The 23,480-nt window shown below is 35.1% G+C and overlaps 1 protein-coding gene across 1 annotated transcript in view; it reads left to right on the top strand.

The window, feature by feature from the left end:
• LOC111044999 overlaps positions 1-23,480 on the top strand; it is a 187,012-nt gene that overhangs the window by 94,498 nt on the left and 69,034 nt on the right. The window contains 1 exon segment of the mRNA XM_039420886.1: positions 4,346-10,168. Coding sequence (XP_039276820.1) covers positions 4,346-10,168 — 5,823 coding nt within the window.

Below are 23,480 nucleotides of genomic sequence, written 5' to 3'. Positions count from 1 at the left end.
GAAGACATATTTGGAAAGAGAGATCAAACTATTAAATACCATAGGAAACAGTTTAAAACATCTTCACTTTTCGCTGTTTCCTTAATAACTGGTCAACTCTATTTTCCACAAACTTAGCCTACAGGAAAATCAAAAGGTGTATGAGTAAAAAACTGTGTTCCAAGAACTAAGTATGACACGGCTTCATGCTATCTGAACAAATACTATTTCATCCCACATTATTAAACTTAAAATCAATGACATTTATATAATATTAAAATGAATTTATTTATTTTAATTATTTATTTATTTATCATTTATTCATTTTTTAATTGAAATCGTGCTAATCTATTAAACAATTAATTATCATTTGAAACCAATACCATTGAAAATGATTCCATTTCCAAATTCATAAGCTCACTAAATTGGACGTTGAATTCGAATCCTACAATCTTCAAATATTGTCCTCGATCTATGATGTGGAACAGTCTAGTACTACCTGATTCAGGAAGGATAGAATCTATAAACGACTTATGTCCAATGAGCAAATTTTTCGCCGTCAATTGCTGAGAAAATTCATCCGAACTGATTTTCCAATCGAATGGATAATTTTCATGAAGCAAACTCTCCGTGGATCATTGCAGAGATATAATGAATTCAAAAATTAGTTCGTTTTTCCTACCCTACAAATAAGGCTTAGTTCATAGCTGGGAAACTTGTGTCATCCCAGTCCAGTCTTTCTCATGAATGTAACAGCTAGTTTAGTGGCTCACTAACTTACATAGTAATCGGGCCTAGGCCTGAAAGTGGTGCTGACGATTTGAGCCATTAGTCCAAATAGGTCGCTGTCCACGAATAGAGAGAGTAAGATAGAGATAGAGAGAGAGTGTGTGAGCGAGAGATATAGAGAGAGAGAGAGAGAGAGAGAGTGATTGAGAGAGGGTGAGTGAGCACGCCACTCTGTCAATTCTATTTTCAACTTGAAAGTCCACTCCTAGCTCCATAAAGAAGGTTGGCCGTCTTTCAAGATTGAAAGAGCGCTTTTCTTCGACTCAACATGTAGTTGTGGTCTGGTCCACCTATGATCTGTCTAGATTATCACTAATCAATCAATTTTGTTGGGTTGAGGTACTTGTATGGAAATGTTCTTCTGAAAGATATAATAATTATATGAAAGATATAAGTGATATAAGCTAATGAGAGTAAATTATTGTGTCCATTATTCCAGGTTAAAATTGAACATTGAATGAAAATGTATTATTTCTCTATAATAATAATGTCTTATATCCAATCAATGGATGTAAATAGATATAAATAGAACTAAGGACTTCTGTTACTGAAAATATTGACAAATATGGTAGAAGTCCTTAGTTCTATTTATATAGCTTTCATTGGATATTTGAAATAATTATTATGCAGTGAAAATATTCCAGCAGTTGGTTAACTGCAATTTCTAATAAATCTTACATCCATTATTTTTCTTATCTAAACTTTCTATCAATAACTTGAAATATTTGAATAGTTTGTTTTTAATTTGAAATAAATTCCCAAACGGGTATTAAAATAAATTAGTATTTCATTACTTTGAAATAGACCATATCACAATCTAATTTGCAGAAAATGTCATACTGTACAGCTTCATTCTCTATTCGTTCATCGTATAACAGGCATGGATCATTTCGGCATAGCGCAGATCAAAGGACTTTGACAAAATTAATTTTTAATAGAAATTAGTTAAAATTTGAAGATTTGTTCCATGAATATATTTACTTCAGCCAAGAATCTAAGTTCAAGAAACTCATACGACTTTTACTGTTCCATTATAATTTATAAAAATTCCATAAACGATACGCAGACGATGAGCGTAACTTATACATAAAAGTTCAAAATGGTCATCTCTTTGACCAAAGTAATGGTCATTACTTTGAATATTTGTTCCAATGTAGGACCTGGGATGTCTTTGAAAGTGTTACATAGAATGATTTGAATGGCATTTTAAATAATGTTAATGTGATCTCATCATTCAGATATATCTAAAAAATACTACCTCTGATATTCCCAATGATGTGCATGAGTTTCTCATTAATGTTCTTGTTGTGTTGTGTTTTGGTGTGTCGACCCTAATATAATTATTACTGTGAGTGTTAAACTTTCAAATCATTCTTGTCTCTCCTCCGTCATAAAAGTGTACATAGAACATCGATTTCAAATGTTTCACCTGAATGTTGCTAATGAACTTTTGTACAATATTTTCCAACTAACAATATTGTTGTTCACATTAGTCTTATGAAGATTGATGTTGTGTTGTAAGTGTAAATATTGGTATACGTTCAATAGTCAATTCTACCAGCCTACATGTTTAGATTAACAAAACTTATTATTAGAAATTATCAATCATGCTAAATTTAACCTACACTCGTTATAATAAAATTATTGGCGTCATATATATTTTGGACGAAAATTGAACTTGAGTCAGTAGAAACATAACCTTTGTTTTGGGCATATTATTCATTATCAAAATTTGGAAGTAGAATATTTTTTGGCCACCCTGTTGGTTTTTCCTAATCATATTCATATGATAAGTTATATATTACAGTATATACAAAAACAAATGAATAAAAAATCATTGAAAACAATTTTCCCTGTATGATTCACATCAATTTACGATTGAAGTTGTGATAAATCTCAGGAGTATTGATATATTACGGATTGTTAGTTAGCGTTAGGGAATCAGTTTCCTCGAATATTACCTATTGATAACATTTTACTAGCGTCCTATCATTCAGGTTCGTTGGAGTACAACTAACATTGTATTTTCAAGATTCCATAAAGCAATTCTTGAATAAAATTAGTATAATCCTATACTTTGTGAATTTGAGACTATGATCTTCTTCTTCAAACTATAAATTATTGTTCATCATTAATGACTAGCTGCACCTTTGTCAAGTACACTCCCATCTTAAGAAACAGCCCTTCTACTATTGGATTGTAGTTTACACAAAATGGCGTCCTTTTCAGCTAGTCAACATCCAATACAATTGAAGGGGCGTATGCTACAACGTAGCTAGTCGCTTGTTATTGGTCGAACAGTTGAAGTGGTAGTTGAACGAAGTACCATCTCTGAACGGTAGATCGCAGTCAAATCGATGAATTACCGTTTTTATTGTTGCTCGTTGCGAATAATTATTTCTTGTCGGTGCATTTCCAAGGTGAATTATAGAAGAATGGTACTATCATTAAACTCAGGGATACAGTTATGGGTTTATTTTAAGTTTTAAATTGTAATAATAAGGACTATGGGCCGGTTGCACAACAGCCGGTTAAAGTTTAACCGTGATTAATTTCACGAGAACCAATCAGAGAAGGCGTTTTTGAAAAGACGGCTCCTCTAATTGGTTACCGTGGAATTAATCACGGTTAAAATTAAACCGGCTGTTGTGCAACAGGTACTAAGACTATACTTTTTCGATCTTTCTATGATTATGTTTATATCATAAATGTCATTGATGAATGATTAATAAAAATAAATGATAGGACGAAAAATGTCAAGGAATATTTTCCAATTTGGATATTTTCAATCTGGAAGTAAAAGTGAGTTTTGTTGGTATTTTTTGTTTGAAAAATGAAACTCAGGCTGATAATTAGTCTAACAATAGATAAGAGACTAATAGATGGATATATTCAAGATTCAAGAAATATAATATTTCCCATTTCTTGACTCATTGGTTATGAGATGGATACTATTCAAACTGTATTTTCTCATGAGCTCTGTAGACATTCTTACAATATTCTGTAACAGATTATTTCCACAATATTATCTGCGAAGCTTTGATTTACTGAGTTACCTTGTCTCCGATTGCATCCGTGAACTTGGTGCATAATATGTCGAGAGATCTTTCCAGTTATGACATTCAAATTTTTTATTATCACAATCCACTCACCATCACTCGATGCAATTTCATTCATTTCATAATGTTTCAAAAATAAGTTCTCCGAATAAAATTGTGTGATCGAATTATAATATCGAAAACATCACTACAGTGGTTTAGCGGTCATCAAACCTCCGATTCAGCGCATAAACATTGCTGGATTACAAACCTTCATCTTGGTTATTTCCACCGTACTCATTAATCTATTGCATTGTATGTCGTCTAATCTCAAACTCTGAAGCCCTGTACAAAATTCATACCGTATTCCTTGTTTGATGCGTTTCTCAGTAGTCTCTAACCAGCGGTTTCTAGAAATTCGTGTGGTAGTTTGTCTAATTCTGATTTAGTTTGGCGTTTAGTTTGTGGTTTTCCGTGATTAACCTAACAAACTTGGATTGAAAAAAATATTCACAAATTCTGATCTATTTGGAATACAGGAAAGAAATCGAAGCCCAGCCGAACACAAGAGGAGGAGGAAGAAAAAGGAGAGAGCACTGATAAAAATGAATGTGAAGCGGATGGTGAACAGAGAGAAGAAGGTGGAGGAAATGTTGAAGAATGTGTGGAAAATGAGAAGAAAATTTCCTCAAGCAAAGCTCGTCGATTGCGGAAATCAAGAGCTAAAAGAAAAATTATCACCTCTGATCATTTAGAAATAACTATTACTGAGAATACTGAAGCCTGTGATACTCGTATTGAAGCAGTTGATGATAATGTACTAAATGATACAAGCTGTGATATAGCAGTGAGCAATGATGAATCTCATATTCCAAGTGATAAAACAGTTTCCATATCGAATATTGAAGATCTCGAATCAGTTTCTGATATCATTGTAAGCAATACAAATTCTGATACTCACGATGAGACGTGTATCTCCATATCAAACAATAAAGAGCTCAATATTGATAAGGATTTATCACCCTCCACGCATACATCACCGAATACAGAAATTATTGTGACCAACGATAGTAACACAAAAGTTGATGATCCAAATTCGCCGAGTTCAAAGGATGAAGGTATAATTGAAAAAGTGGAAGGTGAACCTGAGAAAGCTGGAAAGATCAAAAAGAAATCAAAGAAAAGTAAACCATTTCCTTTGAATCTCGAGTGTACGTCTAGTCATGTGGTTGAGAGTAGAATTGAGAATAAAATCGAGAATGCTCCGGAAAATAGAGATGCGATAGATTTTCCGAAAACTGGTGATAATATAAAGTCATCGAATTTCGAAGAGGAAGAAATTAAAATAGTGCAAGTGTCGAATGAGACTGGTGAAAATACTAAAGAAGTAAAAAACGTCCTAACTCTGAATAATGTTGCATCACAATCTGAGGTTGAGAATGATGCTGGTCTAGAAAAATCTCAATCATCACGTGAATCGATTTTGGAAGGTTCTATAATCAAGAAAAAGAAGAAACATAAATCAAAATCTTCGAAGTCTATGAAGGTGGAAACTGTCGAACAATCAAGTAGCGTAGAACCTTCTGGTGAACAATTGGAAAATAGGAATGAAACTAAGAAGAACAATGTTCATGAAGGTTCAATTGTTGAAAATAGTTCTTCCACTCCTGGTTATGAGATAGATTTTGAGATTCTCGGGAGCTTGAAAAAGGAAGAAAGGAATTCTATTGATTTAGCTGCGAAAAGTGGGCAGGTAAGCAACCTAAATGAGGTTCCTGTGAAACCTTTAAATAAGAAGAGTAAATCAAAGTCTACGAAGTCAAAGATTACAAAAGATAGAGAGGGCGTTGAATTTTCTACAGACTTTGGTAATGGAAATAATTCTTCAAATCTCTCTGAAACTTCAAAAGCATCAGCTGTGGAATTCCCTTCCAATATCATCGATCTGACGAAGAGTGATTCTCATTTTCTACATATAGAATCCTCGACTAGCAACGTATTCAATGAAGAATTTGATACCGATTGTCTAAAACTATCTTCCCTGTCAAGAGATGAAGTTCGTTCCCCAGTTGAACTAGTATTGAACCCTCCAACCCCAACCCTAGCTAGCGAGGAAACTTTCTTTGGGCCAGATTGGGAGAGTGTTGAGGAGATTGAATCAACTGTTTTGGGTTCAACAAAAAGAGATGTTGGCAAAAAAGTATCTGTTCAAGATTCATCCCATAGTGATTTACGAGCTGAAGTGAACAATTTGGTGATTGTGGAAGACTTTGGTGATGATATGGGGTTGACTGTTGATGATATCCGTACACCAATTATCCCACCTGATGAGGAGAAAAAATTGAGAAGTTTTCTGGAAACTTTAGACCTTGTCAAGCCTGACTCTGATTACGAAGATGACTATGATATTGGAAAAGATTCGAAAGAGGAGATTGTTGTGTATAGACATTGTACCCGTAGAAGCTCAGCTGAACCCTGTTATATCCCTCCACCCCATAGACACTACCTCGATGTTATCACTGAAGAAAACAGCGATCTTAGTGACACTGACCGCAAAAGTGATTGTGATAAACCCTGGGAGAACCCAGAGTTGATAAAAAAGAACAATGACATAGATGAAATACCTGATGATTGGGGCGATTCTGACCAGGAAGTTGAATATCCTTCTGAGGAGGATGGTGGTATAAGAACGTGGAATGGTTGTGGTACTTTGGAGGAAGTAGAAGGAGTTGAAATTGTCTATTTAGATAGTGACAATAGTGATGAAACTATTATTGATGATAGGAATAGAGAATTGGGGGGAAACGAGCCTAAACTCGTAGTTTGTAAAACTACGGAAATGGGAAAACGACAAAAGATTGATAGTCCTCCAATTTTAGTCAGTAATGAAAAAGTCATGGTTGGAGAGAATCGACATGAGACAGATAAGATTGATAAGGTGAAAATAATTGGAGATGAGAGGATAGTTGAAGAGAATCGTAATGAGAAGCATAGAATTGATAGAAACTGCAGCCAAGTGGTTTCAAATGAGATGGAAGTTCAAAGTGGAGGGAAAAATGATGACAAGTATATTGGTAAAGAGAATCCTATTCCAAGAGTTATTGTTAAGGAGACAGATTCACAAGTTGATGAGCCTGTTGATAAAAACTCTGTTTCAAGAGTCATTGTAGAAGAGAAAGAGTTACAAGTTGATAAGCCCATAGTTGATGAGAACCATATTTCAAAAGTAATTGTGAAAGAGAAAGAGTTGAAAGTTGATGAAAAAGCGCAGATAGATCTGATAAATACTATTCCCAAATCAAGTGAGTTGGTGAAAGCTTTTGATAAAATTGATAAAGATAAACAGGATGCTCGCCGCAGATTTTTCTCAAATGAGACATATCTCAAGGAAGAATCTGTTCGAGAAAGTGTTTCCAATATTACACCGGTATCTGTTGCTGTGTCAAAAACATTCATTGATCAAAGTGTAGAAGGCTCAAATAGAAGTAGAATTGATATTGATTCTAAGAGGCAAAATGCAAACAAAGATAGTAAATTTGGAGTTGGGAATCTTGATTATGAGCTCATCATCGAAGATAATGGTAGAGACGGGTCAAACAGAACAAAGTCTGAAGAGGGTAGAAATTTCAGTAAAAGTGTGTCAGATGAAGGTTGGGACGAAAGTAGAACAATGATACAGCAGACAAGAATAAATTCGAAATCTGTCCAAAGTAGAAACTTTAATAACAATCTAGAAACATTGGATCTTATCAAGGTGTGTGCCAAAAGCGATGGAGAAGATCGATCTGATTCAGAAAATATCTACGAGTACATAGAGTTTAGAAAAGAGAGTGACTCAAAACTGAAAGAAGATTACGAAGAAATAGACTCCAGTATCACAAACGATGAAGAAATCGTAGTTCCAAAACCTCATGTCAAAGTCGATGTTACGGCTACTCCAATCCTTTCGAGACAAAACTCGTCTAGCAGCGGCACAATGTCAACTCAGTGCACATCAAAATTCAATCAATCGCCCTCTGCATGGTCGTCTGAAAACGAGGAGAAACCAGCCATCAAAGAATCTTCAAAAATTTTTGTGGGAAATAATCCGGAGTCCCTAAGAGAATTATCAACGAAGAAAGTTATATCTTTGCCGAATGGTTTAAGATTGTTGGAGGATATCGGGATTATCCAGTTCAGGAGCTGTCTTGATGGAGATCAGAATTATTTCTATCAGAATATTTCTGGAGTAGTGTCACCAGATTTAACTTATCCACCTTCGCGACCAACGTCAGTCAGTGGGTCATACTTTCATAAACGTCATTCTTTCTCTCCTAAATCTTGTAGTGTTTTGTACACCCCTCCTCGGTCTGTGGTTACCTCACCACCATGCAGTTTACCCCCCGATAGGGAGCGTTGGATAGGAATTCCTACAGCCTCCCAAAACACATTCGTCTGCTTTTCACCGTCCCAAACCAAAAGCACCCCCCTTCCACCCGGACCTCAGGAAGCAGCAGGTTTGTTGGATTTACATAAAAAGTTTATTGAAAGACGAGGTTATCATGAGGATAGGTGGAGGGAGTCGTCCAGTGATCTACAATCTCCAGATCTGATAAGATTAGAACAGTATAGTGCACCAGTAAAACAACGAGATTATACCCCTGAGCTATTAGCTGAGGCTGCTAATCTACTGGCTTTGAAAGAGTACAGGGAGAGTAGATGTCTAGATAGTAAGAGCCCCGATCTTGATACAAACTATGATGATGAGAATAAAGCGATGAAATTCACAATTGATGAAGTTATGAAGATGAGAGAGAGTGAAAGAAATGCATCGCCTTCTTATAACCCAAGAAGTGACAGTAAGTATAAAACAAGAGCAATCAGTGAAAACTCTAGAAGGCCGAATGAGATTGGAAGGATAATTAAAGAAGGTGCAATTCCTCCATACAATCTTAGAAACGAAAATGAATCAACATTGAAATTGATTAATGAAGATGTTAACAAGTTAAATGAGTTTATGAGGTTAAATCGAAATAAAGAGAGTGAACCAACTTCACATGTTTTGAAGAATAGCCAAGAGTTCTCAACGAGAGAAAACTATAAACATAAGGAAACTTTTAATGATATTTCGAAGATGAATCAAGGTGGAACGAGTTCTTGTAATCAGAGAAATGGTGGAAAGAATAAAACTAGTATTATGAATGAAGATGTGGAAATGTTGAATGAACTATTGAAAGAGCTTGATATTGATCACAGTAATGTAGATAATAAGAATAGTAGTACTACGAGTACTAGAGAATTGAAGAGTTCTATTGGAAAACATGAGAATTTGAATGAGAAATTCGATAATGAAAGACATAAAACTCAAAAACTTTCGAAGAACCTCAAGGGAGGAGGAGAAAAAACGTTCGGGAATATCCAAGATAAAACAGAAACTTTATTGAAAAAAATCAAGGAGGAGAGGGATGATTTATACGGGAATGACAGGCAAAAAACTAACAAACATTTAGTTTGTTCTAGGGATAATGATCTAATTAGAAATGATACACAAAAATTTACCAAACTTTCGGAGGATTCTAGGGAAAACGACTTGTTTGAAACTTTCGAGTGGATCGAAGGCGAAACAAACCAAGGACTAGTTCAAAAGCTAATAGCAAAACTGGAGAAGGCGGCAAGTGGTGTAGAAGGAGAAGGAGATGGCGAGCGAGCAAAAGCAACAGAGAGCAGCGACGACAGATCTAGGCTGTTGGCTCTCATCCAGAGCCAAAATGATCGAAGTGTCGGTGCTTCGCTTTGCGACGGCGAGTTGCAGCTAGACGCGACGTGCAATCGACGCCATTGCAACACGATTTGCGGCGAGGGACGGCGTCGATCGACGGGTTCCGGTGAGATGACTCGAGGGGATGATGATCGTGGTGATGATGATCATACTCAAGGTGACTCGTCTTCGAGAGTTTTTGACGCCGATGACTACAAAATATCTAAACGCGGAGACATTGCGGTGATAGGTGACAACAACGGCTCCCTGCGCCGCCCAGAGCGTCCCAAATCCCTGCCACCGGGCACTTCCGGCTCGGGCACTGAAATGTTCCGGCAGAAAATGTACGAAGAGTACATGGAACAGGTGGCGGAACGCTTCGAACGCCGGCAACAGAAGGTGATCCGGTTATCACGGCCGGCATCCCTGCAGGTCGACGACAGTAGCAACCGTGACTCCTCGGAGGCGTTGAACCTGGAGGACGAGTTCATGGTGAAGGTACGTGAACGCATGTCGAAGCTGGGGATCAATCTCGATGACGAAAACAACAACGCAGAGGATTGCGGGGATGAGTCTCTCCCGAAGCACCTGCAGGAGTTCGCTCAGCTCGGAGACGATGGTGATGGTGAGTGGATGTGATATTATTTTGTCTTTTCCAATGTGTGCCTCGCCTTTTGTTGTATTTCCCTTTCCCCCTGATGAGGGGGGCAGAGGAAGAATTCAGACTTGCGCGTTAAATAGTTGAACGCCCCCGCGCTCTCTTCCGCCAAGACGGAAATATCTTTTTCAAGAGTGTTACGTCAGAGCCGCTGGTGGTCACCTTATCCTAAATGGGCGGGTTGAATAAATAAAAATCCAACTAAATAGCAAGTTTAATGGATAGTTGGAGGAAATGAAAAATAAATATCGCAGTAGATTTGGGAGCTTGATGATTTTCATGAGATATTGAACTATTCTCGGTAGTTGTCGAAATTGTTTTCATGGTATTGAAAGAAATTTTATGTAATAGATTTATTGTTTGCTAATGGATTTTGGGCCCACGAGGATTATAGCAAATATATTACATTTTTTGAGCGGAGATAACTTTTCGTATTATTGTAACTTACAATTTTATTCGTAGGTACACATGTCCAAGAAATAGTGTTATTCAGCAGGCTAACAGTTCTTTACCGTTCTTGCTAGTGCTATTAGATTTTGTGGAATGAATTAGAAAGTATGTTCATGAACATTGAAATTATTATTAAATTTCTACAAACCACTACTTCTTGTATACTGTATCAGAGAATAGTTATTGGACAGCATTCAGGGAATATTATCCATTGCACCAATAAGGCATCATTCAAGATGAAGGATCAAAGTAGCTGATTTATCTCGGTATATTCTATCTCAGAATTAGTAGATTTGATATTAGAGGGCAACTATGGAATACAGTATACTCTTTTCCATAATTCCATGATACGTTTGTTGGGGCTCATCAATGTATTGGTTTCCATTAATTTATCAACTCAACTTGAAAAACTTGAACTGAACCTAAATTGAAACTAAACAGATATTAACTGTCCTCAATCTTTATATTTTGTCCCAAGAGAGTATTCGTTTACGTTTAGGCCTACTTTTGAAACAAGTGGGTCATACGCTGAAAGGCTATTCTTGTAGGGCGGCTATTCTTGTCCTATAACTACTATGTGACAGCCATATACAATAGTACAGAACAACTTTTATTGTGGCAATTCAATTAGGGTATTTTCGGGTTGATTAATTCCTCAAAATGGAAGTAAGAAATTTGAGTACCCTGTAAACTGTGAACGGATCATCACTTTCCCACCACTCCTATTGCATGTAAGAGAAATAAATGTGTGTGCGTCAAAATCCATCATCACACTTCTTCTGTGTCGTTTTTGCTTCCATTACATCTTCAATTTGCTTCATGCATTTCAAGTTGTTGTCCTGTGTTCTGTCAGCTCCTCTATACTGCTTTCCGTTTAGTCAAAGAAACGTTGAAAAATAATGTTTTCTGACTAACACTATGTTCACGTTTCATCTCTCTTCTTTTGTGTTGTAACCCTGCGGGGTTTTGTGATTGGGGGAAATGTTATTGAAAATATTATTCAATAGAGAAATTATCCAAGATCATAGGCTATTACAAAGCGGTCAGGAGCTTTGTGAAATTTTATAGGAGAATCCTAGTTGAATTGAATTTTTGTTAATTTATCAATCTTTGTGAAATGTGTGAATCTTTGCGGTCAATCTTTGTAAATTTGTGTGAGTGATCACCAAGAGTATATCAAGATTTTGAGGCTCTTAAGAATATTTTGTCTCATGTATCATTTCGAAGAGCCCATCATTTACTATTTTTATCACAAGAAATAGTTCTTATAAGCTGTCAATTTTTTTCCTTCTTATAAATAATACCTGAATAATATTTCAATTACATGAGAATTACTCAGAAACAAAATACATGAATGTTATAGTACAGGGAGGAATATTCCACATTCGAGATTACTAGTAACACTGTTCTAAAACACTGATAAAGCATATACAACTGTCATAGTCACCAAATTATTAGTGAATTAGTGAGAGCTATTTCAAATAATATGAATAATAGTTTACCTATTGTATGGATTCAATATTTTGAACTCGAGATTGAACTGTTTGTTCTTAACTTTTGCAATAGCCTTCTTGATCTGGATGATTTTGTTTTCAATGTTTTCGAGCTTTTACTTCCAATTATTGGTCAAATTTCCATGTGAGGAAGCCAGCCATGTTGTGGACTTGTATGCTAATGTTCAGGTGGTGCATTGCCAACTTTGGTTGAGGAAGTGGATCAAGCATTAATTTTCAGCCGAGGATTTCTCACCGGAAAACGAGGTTTGTTCATGACAGTTTACAAATTTAAATTATATGTAATGGAGGATTTTCAATTTTAATAATCTTGATACTAAGCTCTATCTAAAAACAATAGGAACAATACGAATCTCCTGTTCCCAGATTCGTATATTACCATGAAATCTTTCAGTTGAAAAGTAAAAATTAGATATAATCAAGAATAACATCAGATTTATTTTCAACTCCAAAAATCTCGAAATAACACACAAGTTTGCTCTGAGAGCAAATAAAACATTAGTGGGTGGTTTCCAACATCCAGGCTCGAACACTACTTCTAGATACCTTATATTATTATTATCAACCAATAAAACCGAAATATACGCAATCTATTTATGTGTGACAAGTGGAAAAAAATTGGCAACACTAGGAACGGATGTGACGCAAAACGGTGAGTCACTTATACTCCTGAGAGAGATTCACCTCTCACCTGGATGACGTGAATAGAGATTTCAACAGAATTGTTCTCTATCTCTCAAGATTATCATGAGATAGAAGGAGACAAAGATATGTGAGGTAGGGAGTGTTTGTAGGGAAGGAAGCAGCTTTAAATTGGAACTGATTTATGACTGGGTAGTGGCCAATTAATGTAATTCATTAGGTAAGGTACGACGGTGATTCACTTGTCAACAAATGATCACTATATTAATCATAGAATAGGAAGTACAGTTGAGAGGATTATTGGACTGTAACATGTGAATGATATTTAGATGCTGCAATTAGCCTATTGCTGATAAACGTTACTTCTTCTTTCGAAACATCTCTGAATTATTGTGGATCAAATCTCAAATCATATATCATCTCACTTTTTATTATCCTATTTTGAACATACAAAATCCAGTAATTCTCGTCATATTTTCTATAATATTCCAATTTCTAATTTTATTTTACTTCAACCTTATTCAGTAATTGTTCATTTTATCAAATGTGATTTAAATTCAATCGATATTTTTTCTTCCAGAAACACTCTCATACAAATACGAATAATACAATACCATGATTGAGGGAGATCTACAGGAAATAATTCTTTGAATATTGTACTAAAGATTTACCACAAATAGTTCGTTACTACTTATTACTGTTTCTACTAAGGATATTATTGTAGTTTCACTTCACAATTTCACCCAATTTATAATCCTCGTATGGATTCATTAATATGAAGTGATCTATTTATTTTCTGTGAATTGACTATTTTTAAGGAGTTTCCCATGAACCTCAATTGAACCAAATTTCCTCAACTGCCGAATTCTGCACGATTCGAATTTAATTTCAAACAACAGGAAGCAGAGTTTGACCTTGGCCCAGTTTTCAGATTTTACCGGTTCGATTTGATTTCGATTGTTTATAGTTTTGTTCCTGAATAACCTAATTTTAGAAGATTGCAACATGGGCTAATAGATTCTACATGATTGTACAGTGTGTAAATTCAGTACGCTAATTTTTTTGTATTTATCTCTATCTGAGACACAAGAAATAATTGAATAATTTTATGTAAATTGATTTAAAACCTATGTATAATAAGAAATAACAGGTTTAAAACTTTTAATTATTATTTAACGAAAATCCTAAATAAATGCTGTAAATCACCCCGAAAACTTCTGCTACTGCAGACATTGACAACAGGGTTAACAGCTAGATGGAAATTCGATGAGAACTACTATCCAAAAATTAGTTGCCAGCCCGGGAATCGAACCCGGTACCTCCCAATTGCTAGTCAGGAATGCTTACCCTTACACCAAACTGACAATCTCTGGATAGCAGCGCTCATTTTATCCTGTTTATCCTGAAGAGTTTATCAGAGATTGACAATGGTGTAATAACCGAAACCGGTCTTTCTAATTATCAATAAATCAGTGGTTTTTTGACAATTTCTTAGTCTTTTTCATTCAATATGAATAATTACCACAATATCAACTTCTCAACTACACAAAAAGTTTTATCCTGTTGTCAATGTCTGCAGTAGCAGAAGTCTTCGGGGTGATTTACAGCATTTATTTAGGATTTTCGTTGAATAATAATTTATATATTAATTAGCATTTGAATAAATGCATTCTCTATTTAATTCCATCTTTAAAACTTTTCTTAAAAAAAAGAAGTATTTCTGATGAAGTTAAGATTATCCTGCTGCTGATAACCTTTGGAAGCATCTCTTAATTGATTGATGGAATCTCGAATTTATTAAGGTGCGTACAGATTTACGCGCCGCGAACATGAGCAATTCACTTTTAATCAGCTGATGCCAAGCTTATTATATCTGTATCTTACCGTTTCTGTAAAAATACAGATATAGTCAGCTGATTAAAAGTGAATTGCTCATTTTCGCGGCGCGTATATCTGTACGCACCTTTAAATTCACCTCTTCCATGCTTTCTCCATGATAATCATAAATCTTGGGAAACATAGTCTCAACAGCCTATCCCCAAATAGCATCAAATAATCGTTGTATCTACAGTCTACATCCACAGTTCGTTGAGAATCCTTTACTCATTGATTTGATAGTAGAAATGAGATTTTTTCAAGAATTGAATCGTAAAGTTTGAACCAATCACTAAACTGACGAAGTCAGAATTTGTGAATAAAATCGATTAGAGCAGAGTGGTGTCTCGGTGTGTGAAATGCGACACAATGATGGCAATCTATTCTTATCAGTGAAGGCCAACACCCCATTGCGTACACACGCGCATACACTGGCGTCCGCCTCAATCCACCGGAAACCGACTTTAGGATCATTTGAATTCCACCATTTTCTATTTATCGAAAGTATTTCCACTCGATTGGTTGTTGCCAATCTCACAGAATCTCTTTCCTGCGATTTGAATTTCAACCATACAATATTTCTAATGTTTGACTGGAATCGGGGTTTTCTAATGCTCTATCCTTATTGTCTTCTACTGTCAGATTCGGGTTGAAAAATTTATTCAATTCCCATTCAATTAATCGAGAATAGATACATAGCCTACTCTAATTGAATGAAAACGACTTGAAACTATTGTCGGAACCACTTACTTATTGGAATGAAGAGAAACTTTCTCCATCATCAACAGATTCATCACTAGTAAACTCACTCACCACTCACCAATCTAGTTCTCTCATTTCAATAAATATTTGTATAATTCCCATTTACCCTTCAAATAACCGCATAATATTCTCTCTACTTCTTCACAGGGAGTCATACTATTCACAATACTCAGAATTGAATCAAAAGTAAATAGGAGTTATCAAAAATTACAGTGTTAATTGATCAAAAGTATTTGGAGAAAATTATGGAACGAATTATTATGACTTCTAGCCGAACAGGAGTATACTTTGAACGTTGAATGATTTTATTGTATAATATCTTGAAGCGGAGCTTCTGATTTGCTGAACTCCCACCAGGAAATTTAGCTCCGCCAACCTTAGACAGCTTCATCAGCTATTGACCAATAGCGTAAATCTTCGTAGTTCTCGAACTCTGAACATACTATTTAGTCTGATTTTGCATCATAATGGTGTTACTGTCGAAGCCGGACTATATGTAATATTGGTTTATAGTTTAATCATAAGAATAAAAGTGATTGTGGGATTGTGTTAATACATCGAATTATAATAATCATAAAAATAAAAACTAATAATCATAAAAATTATCGTAGACTGAGTTTGTAATAGCGAACAATTATTCTTTGCCATTACAAGTCTAGTCTTAATTCGAGAGTTTTAATTCATATAATCTCATTTTAACTCCTTATTATTATTTTCATAAGATTAATATTTTGTGGATAAGGTAATAGTGACATCCTCTCATTCAATGTATGAATTCCTATTCAAATAAATTAATATTTGTTCATATTATCTTTGGATATGAAACACTTTTGAAGAGAAACACTCACTTTCATTGGTCTGAAGATGACCAATAACGGATTGAAACGTCGTCACTGCTAAAAAGGAAGTTTCTTCACTTTAAACGTGCTTTTAGTCAAATTTAAAATTAATAAGTCAATGAGAATAATTTCAGATTAACATCAGAGTAAATATTCTATGTCTGTTGTTGAATATTATTGATTGAATAGACAAACTTTAACAAGCATTATCAGTCCATTCTGTTTTCTCGACTTTGACTAAAAACACGTTTAAAGTGAAAAAACTTTCTTGGAGAAGAAACGTTCATTTTTCAGTAAATGTTGGAAAGTATGACTTCGAGTTGAAAATCCAAGTTTCTACGCTTTTTACTATAATAATTCACGCTTAATTTCTACCTCGCTAGAATAATGTCGTTAATAATAATTCTTTCAACAATATTCACCACCAAGTATTATTTATTATCCGCTTATCCTTTGTGTGGGGGTCTCATGAACGAAAGTTTTTTGGCATTGCCTCTTGGCACGTTTTTAACGTTTGTTTCCAACTAGTCTATGACTCAACGATAATAAATTTCGTTACAATATTGGTAGCTGTGGCTGATTTGTATAGTATTATTCGATGAGCTCTATTCTCATCAGAGAGAACTTCCAATGTACATGATTTCAACCTCCTAGATTTACATTTCAATTTTCTTGATTTACTTTTAATCTACGAAATTCTACATCCTTCTTCGCTACAAAATACTTTTTTTACAACAGTGAGGTCTTTCAATATAGAAATGACATAATATTCCATGCGAGAGTGAGCACTTCCTCCATTTTCTATTGGAAGCTGGAAGATATTCACTATCTGATCGATCTCTGACATCAACATTACTTTATTTTTTTCCCATATCCATTCAAAGCAAATAATTGAATTAATGGATTCCACTCATCTATACCATAACAATATATTGCTCACTTTAATCTCTCCTTGATATCATACAAGGTTCGTGGTGGAAACGATGTTAATACTTCAACCCTTGATGAAGATAATACAAGCTGAAACTATTTTGAAACCTCAAATGGATTGGAAACTCTGTAATAAATTGATTATAAATTTCCTTCACTGAAGTTCACAATCACAAGTGTTTGAGGTTTAGGTGGCTATGCATTCCTAAGCTGAGCACCTTGCGAGCCAATAAGCCTTTCTGAGCCTAATGTTGATACTAGTTGTTATCGAGCGGCTCTTGTGATACAGCCATGTGTTTCTTTTTCAATCACAAGTGAATGGATAGAGAATAGACATAAGTGATTCACAATAAACTGTTGGTATAGTATATTTATATTGGTTAAATCACCTTATACCTTTCATATTCTAATAGAAAAATCTGGTGGGGCGCACTCACACAACTTTCCTTGCCGTTTTGAAAATTGATCAACTGACGCTAGTGTTAACCCGCATCTCAAGTCTACTATTCAAAGATCTAAGCCAGCTGGTGACAGGACAATAACGCTGCAGACACATAAAGTCTGCTTTCTCTTCATAGTGAATGATTTAATAGAATCAAAACTTGCCAACAGTTTTGAATTGAATAATCACATTTTCTCGAACTACGAGCTTATTTTCAATTTTAGGTGGAAATGATACTGGACATTAATTGTAGAGATTTTTATGCTCAATCTTTTCCACTTGAAATTTTTTGTTTAAATTGTATCTGAAGCCTGATAATTGAGAATGTAAAATCAAACTTTGCATAGATGAGGCGGAGCTCCTGAAATTTTTACAGATATGGGACTTGTGACAGTTGATAGAGCTTATCAATGACTATTTTAGGTATAAATTTGATCAAAATCGTTGGAGCCATTTTCGAGAAAATCGCGAAAAACCCTGTTTTTGACAACATTTTTGCCATTTTAGCCGCCATCTTGAATTGCATTTGATCGAAATTGTTCGTGTCGGATCCTTATAGAGGATGGACCTTAAGTTCCAAATTTCAAGTCATTCCGTTAATTGGGAGATTGGATATCGTGTACACAGACGCACATACACTCATATACACACACACACACACACACACCACACACACACACACACACACACACACACACACACAACACACACACACACACCACACACACACACACACACACACACACCACACACAACACACACACACACACACACACAACACACACACACACACACACACACACACACACACACACACACACACACACACACACACACACAAAAACCACTTTTTGGACTCAGGGGAACTTGAAACGTATAGAATACCTTAATTTTTGTACGTAAGGTAGCCTACGTATGGTACCTTAATTTTTTTCGGAGAGCAATACTTTCCTTACCTATGGTAATAGGGCAAGGAAAGGAAAATGAGAAGAAGGAGGAGGAAGATGAAGATAAAAAGTGAGAGGAAAAGGAGAAAGATAAGTAGTTGAAGAATAAAAAAAGAATAAGATAGAGAGTTGTAGGCCGTTTATAAGTAGGAGGAAGAGCAGAATGAGGATGAGGAAAAGGAGGTAGCCGAGGGGGATGATAAGGAAGAGGAAAACAGGGAGTAGGAGGAGAAGGAAAATGAGAAGAAGGAGGAGGAAGATGAAGATAAAAAGTGAGAGGAAAAGGAGAAAGATAAGTAGTTGAAGAATAAAAAAAGAATAAGATAGAGAGTTGTAGGCCGTTTATAAGTAGGAGGAAGAGCAGAATGAGGATGAGGAAAAGGAGGTAGCCGAGGGGGATGATAAGGAAGAGGAAAACAGGGAGTAGGAGGAGAAGGAAAATGAGAAGAAGGAGGAGGAAGATGAAGATAAAAAGTGAGAGGAAAAGGAGAAAGATAAGTAGTTGAAGAATAAAAAAAGAATAAGATAGAGAGTTGTAGGCCGTTTATAAGTAGGAGGAAGAGCAGAATGAGGATGAGGAAAAGGAGGTAGCCGAGGGGGATGATAAGGAAGAGGAAAACAGGGAGTAGGAGGAGAAGGAAAATGAGAAGAAGGAGGAGGAAGATGAAGATAAAAAGTGAGAGGAAAAGGAGAAAGATAAGTAGTTGAAGAATAAAAAAAGAATAAGATAGAGAGTTGTAGGCCGTTTATAAGTAGGAGGAAGAGCAGAATGAGGATGAGGAAAAGGAGGTAGCCGAGGGGGATGATAAGGAAGAGGAAAACAGGGAGTAGGAGGAGAAGGAAAATGAGGAGAAGGAGGAGGAAGATGAAGATAAAAAGTGAGAGGAAAAGGAGAAAGATAAGTAGTTGAAGAATAAAAAAAGAATAAGATAGAGAGTTGTAGGCCGTTTATAAGTAGGAGGAAGAGCAGAATGAGGATGAGGAAAAGGAGGTAGCCGAGGGGGATGATAAGGAAGAGGAAAACAGGGAGTAGGAGGAGAAGGAAAATGAGAAGAAGGAGGAGGAAGAGTAGGAGGAGAGGGCTGTTAGTTCGATAGTAGCAGATTATTATGAAAGTTGGCAGGGCGTCCAATATTTTGGACGTGGTGGACGCGTTCGCGTTGTGGACGCTGCAAGCAGACGCCAGGTTGCCGCGTTTTATTTTTAAAATAGCGCGCGCTGCGATGCCCGGTCGTCGCGCGCGATCCTGTGCGTGTGTGAGTGTGTTCAAGTGTGAATGTGTGAGTGCGGTCCTCCCCCAATAACGACTAAGAATATGTGATAGGGCCAAAACACCTTCGGCTACAATTTCTTCTTCTGTTGGCGAGTTTGCTTCCGTCCGTTCGTCGCGTCAAATCGCGGGTCGCGTTCTCTCTAATCGCGGGTCGCGTTCCCTGTATTCGCTGTGTTTTTCGCGTGTAATTCTGTTAATTATTGTGTTCACATTGACCCTCGAAACGACGTTGGTGTACCTTAGTGTTTTCATCTGGTGTTGTTTCCTAAACCTCGTAATCCTTATAAGTCCATGAACGATAGTCAAAATCACTCTAGATTAATATCATCTTACATTTTGTGAATCACAAAAAGTTCACTCTCTACCAATTTTGTCCGTGAACCATACTTGAGTAATGAGCAAAGCTCTCTATCAATCTAGTTATTTCTTATGCTGGGCTGCACCAACTTGTATCTCGAATCAGCTGATCTTATCTCCTGAGCATTGAGCTGATATAAGATTGAATTATTATTTTTCCTTGGTGCAACCTTATATTGCCGCTTTATATTATAATAAACTTTCCATTCAAGCTTCATCCAATTTTTTGAATCATCATGAGTTAATTGACTAATCACTTTTGAATACTAATCTTGTGAGACTTCCTAAATATCACGTGTTAATAGGCTAAATTCATCAACTTATAATGCAATCTATATTTTTGTAACTGTACTGTGATCTTCCTCATTCTTATCTGTTGTTGGAATATTGTAGTATAAATTTCATAGATTCTCCAATAATAAGATCAATTCTCTGTTTTTTCTCGCCACATTCATTGATATTATCCATGAAGTTCATCTTCATAGTTCGCTGGAATGAATGTTTATCATCAAAATAACATCCAAGTATTCAATGAAAACTTGCTTAATTCCATATTCTGATAATCGCAAAATAACTTGTAATAATATATCCATATTATTATTGAGTATAAATAAAATAGCTGATTAATGTATTAGATTTGTTCAAACTATAAACTTATCCTCAAATCATTGATCTTTTAGATTTGTAATTTAATTAGCAGTTTCAAGTTTTGTAATAGTTTAGATGTTGCATTATTCTACATGAACAGATTCATTAGCATTTGAATGAATGATATCTCTCATTTTTTTCTATATGTTGCATTTAAATTAGAAATACTTGATGATACTTGTGATATGATACAGAACAAGCAGGAAACTACCAATTCACTATTCCATTATATGGAATCGTTTTAATTTCCAATGATTAGTCACTTTGTCAGCCAACATAATACTTCCTCAATCTAGGAGTTTTGTTGAACTTGATTTCTGTTAAACCTATTTTTTTTTTTTAATTTAATATGTGGACTCTGTAGTTCAATTCTCACAATTGTGATGACAGTAGATGAGTAATACTTTTTTGAGTCGAGAACTATTACCTGGAAAACAATGATAAGTGATCCGTCAATTTCTCGATAAGGATATTGAATTCTGTTACTTAGATCATTCATTCCTCTCATCATCAACCTCTAACCATCTCTTTCATTGTGAAATTTGGTTGATCTCAATAAACCACTCACTTTTCATCCTCACAATATCAGCTCGATTCATCAATACATCAGTGCTATTCCATCCTTGTAACCTGGTGCAATTCACTGAAAGCTCAATCATCGTCATTTACATGCGTGTGACTTTGAATCAAAAGCCGACCGCCGACAGTGCAGTGTTGTGAACTTATTTTGGTGTTGTGTGATTGATCTACGTCAGATTGTGTCGTGACGTCATCAGTCATGCCCGTTCCCGGCTCCCCCACCCCCAAGTTCAAGGCTACTGCTAAGCCAGGTAATAAAAATCATCATGTAAATCTTCAGTTTTTAAAAAAGGCTTACTCGTTACATGTTTAATTTGATGAATTTTAATTTTGCAGAATAAATAGGATTGAAGAATCCTATGAATAGGTAAATCCTAAGTAAATATTCATCAAATATTGGTTCTATAATTTGCATTGTAAGGAATATGAGGGAAAGATAGAATATGTATTGAGAAGAACTTAGGTCTGATTAAATTTGAGACTGAGATAAGAACAATTTTTAGCATTGAGTTTCACTTGGGAAGAATTTTCAGGATTGATCGAATTGAATCAGGAAGAATATTTGAGAAGTTGATTGAATTTAAATCGGGAAAAATTTGATTGCATTTGAACAAGAAATAATTGAAAGGATTGTTAGATTTCGAATCAATCGAATGAGATAGACACGGAACTTCAGGTTAGCAGAACTTCATATGAATATTATTGATCAAAAGAAAATAGAGCAATTCACTGTAGGACTAGATTACAAAACAATGACACAGTATTTACAATATCTGGAAACTTGGGATAGAATAAAAGAAATAGAAATATCGTACTTATTTTGCATTGAAAATCATTGTTTTCTGAAACTATTAATAAACTACTCATTCTTTTTAAGTGGGATTCTTCCAAATATGAGATACCCTGAATAGCTATTTAGTCAATTTCGCTTCAAATTATCTAATCTATACTTATTATTTAATGCCAATCAACATTCACTTTCCATTGTTCTGATTTACAATTACAATAATATAAATTTCATTACATTGTCTCTCAGCTTACTTTTCCATTCATATAATTATTTTCGTTTTCTAGACTATGTGAATTATAAATGAATATCAAGAGACATATCAACATGACATTCAGAAATACATAATCGAATGGTCCACCTGTCTGAACCAGGAACTCATTTGTTTCTGCCTAAGAAATGAAAATTTGTTTGAGAATAAACAATTTACAATAACTTTCTATACACACTTTAGATCCTTCAAAGAACGGTTTTTATAATAAAGATTTATTATTATTATTCTAAAGGTTACCGTAAGCTACACTATTGTTTAATATTGGAAGTGTTCCTGAGTTTAGTTTGTGTACAGGATGATTAACATATCTTCTATCGGTTGATGGGAGGAGAAATATTTTAAGGTATCACTCTCATTTTTCTTCAATGTAATACAATCATTTATAATTCTTTATAGCACAATAATTTCGAGAATCCATTTTATTTCTCATCTTGTTACCACTGACAATGGTAAGCTGAAGTACAGTAATTGTTGGCGATATTTGATTTTTGTGATTAGTAATATTTCTGTGATATGAAGTAATTCTATAATATTCTGTGATATTTGCTTTTGTAAAAAGTAATACAGGTATAACATTGCGGATATTATTTTTGAATGATATATTTTTATTATGTAGTAAGAATTGCATAACCTGCCCCTTCACTTCATGTTCTACAGTACACATTATAGTTTCCATTCAAGAATGCCATACACTGTACACTACAAGTAAAACTAGTTCTTGTATTATTGTCAATCCGTTTTGATCAACCTGATTTATTTAATATAACTTTCGAAAATTCTTGTGCTTCTATCATTTTTATAGCGTTATTTCAATGAGAATCTTGTTTTCTGATCAAAATGCTTAACCAATCAAGATAAAAGATGGTGCCGAACGAAGCATACAGAATTCATTCATATCGACTATTGTTTAAAAATGTCTGAGATCATGTATGACCTATCATCAACTATAAAAATTATAAA

The sequence above is a fragment of the Nilaparvata lugens genome, chromosome 2, assembly GCF_014356525.2.
Source record: "Nilaparvata lugens isolate BPH chromosome 2, ASM1435652v1, whole genome shotgun sequence".
NCBI classification, from domain to species: domain Eukaryota; kingdom Metazoa; phylum Arthropoda; class Insecta; order Hemiptera; family Delphacidae; genus Nilaparvata; species Nilaparvata lugens.
The sequence above is the reverse complement of the archived record's forward strand: the minus strand, read 5'-3'. Positions and strand labels throughout refer to the sequence as shown.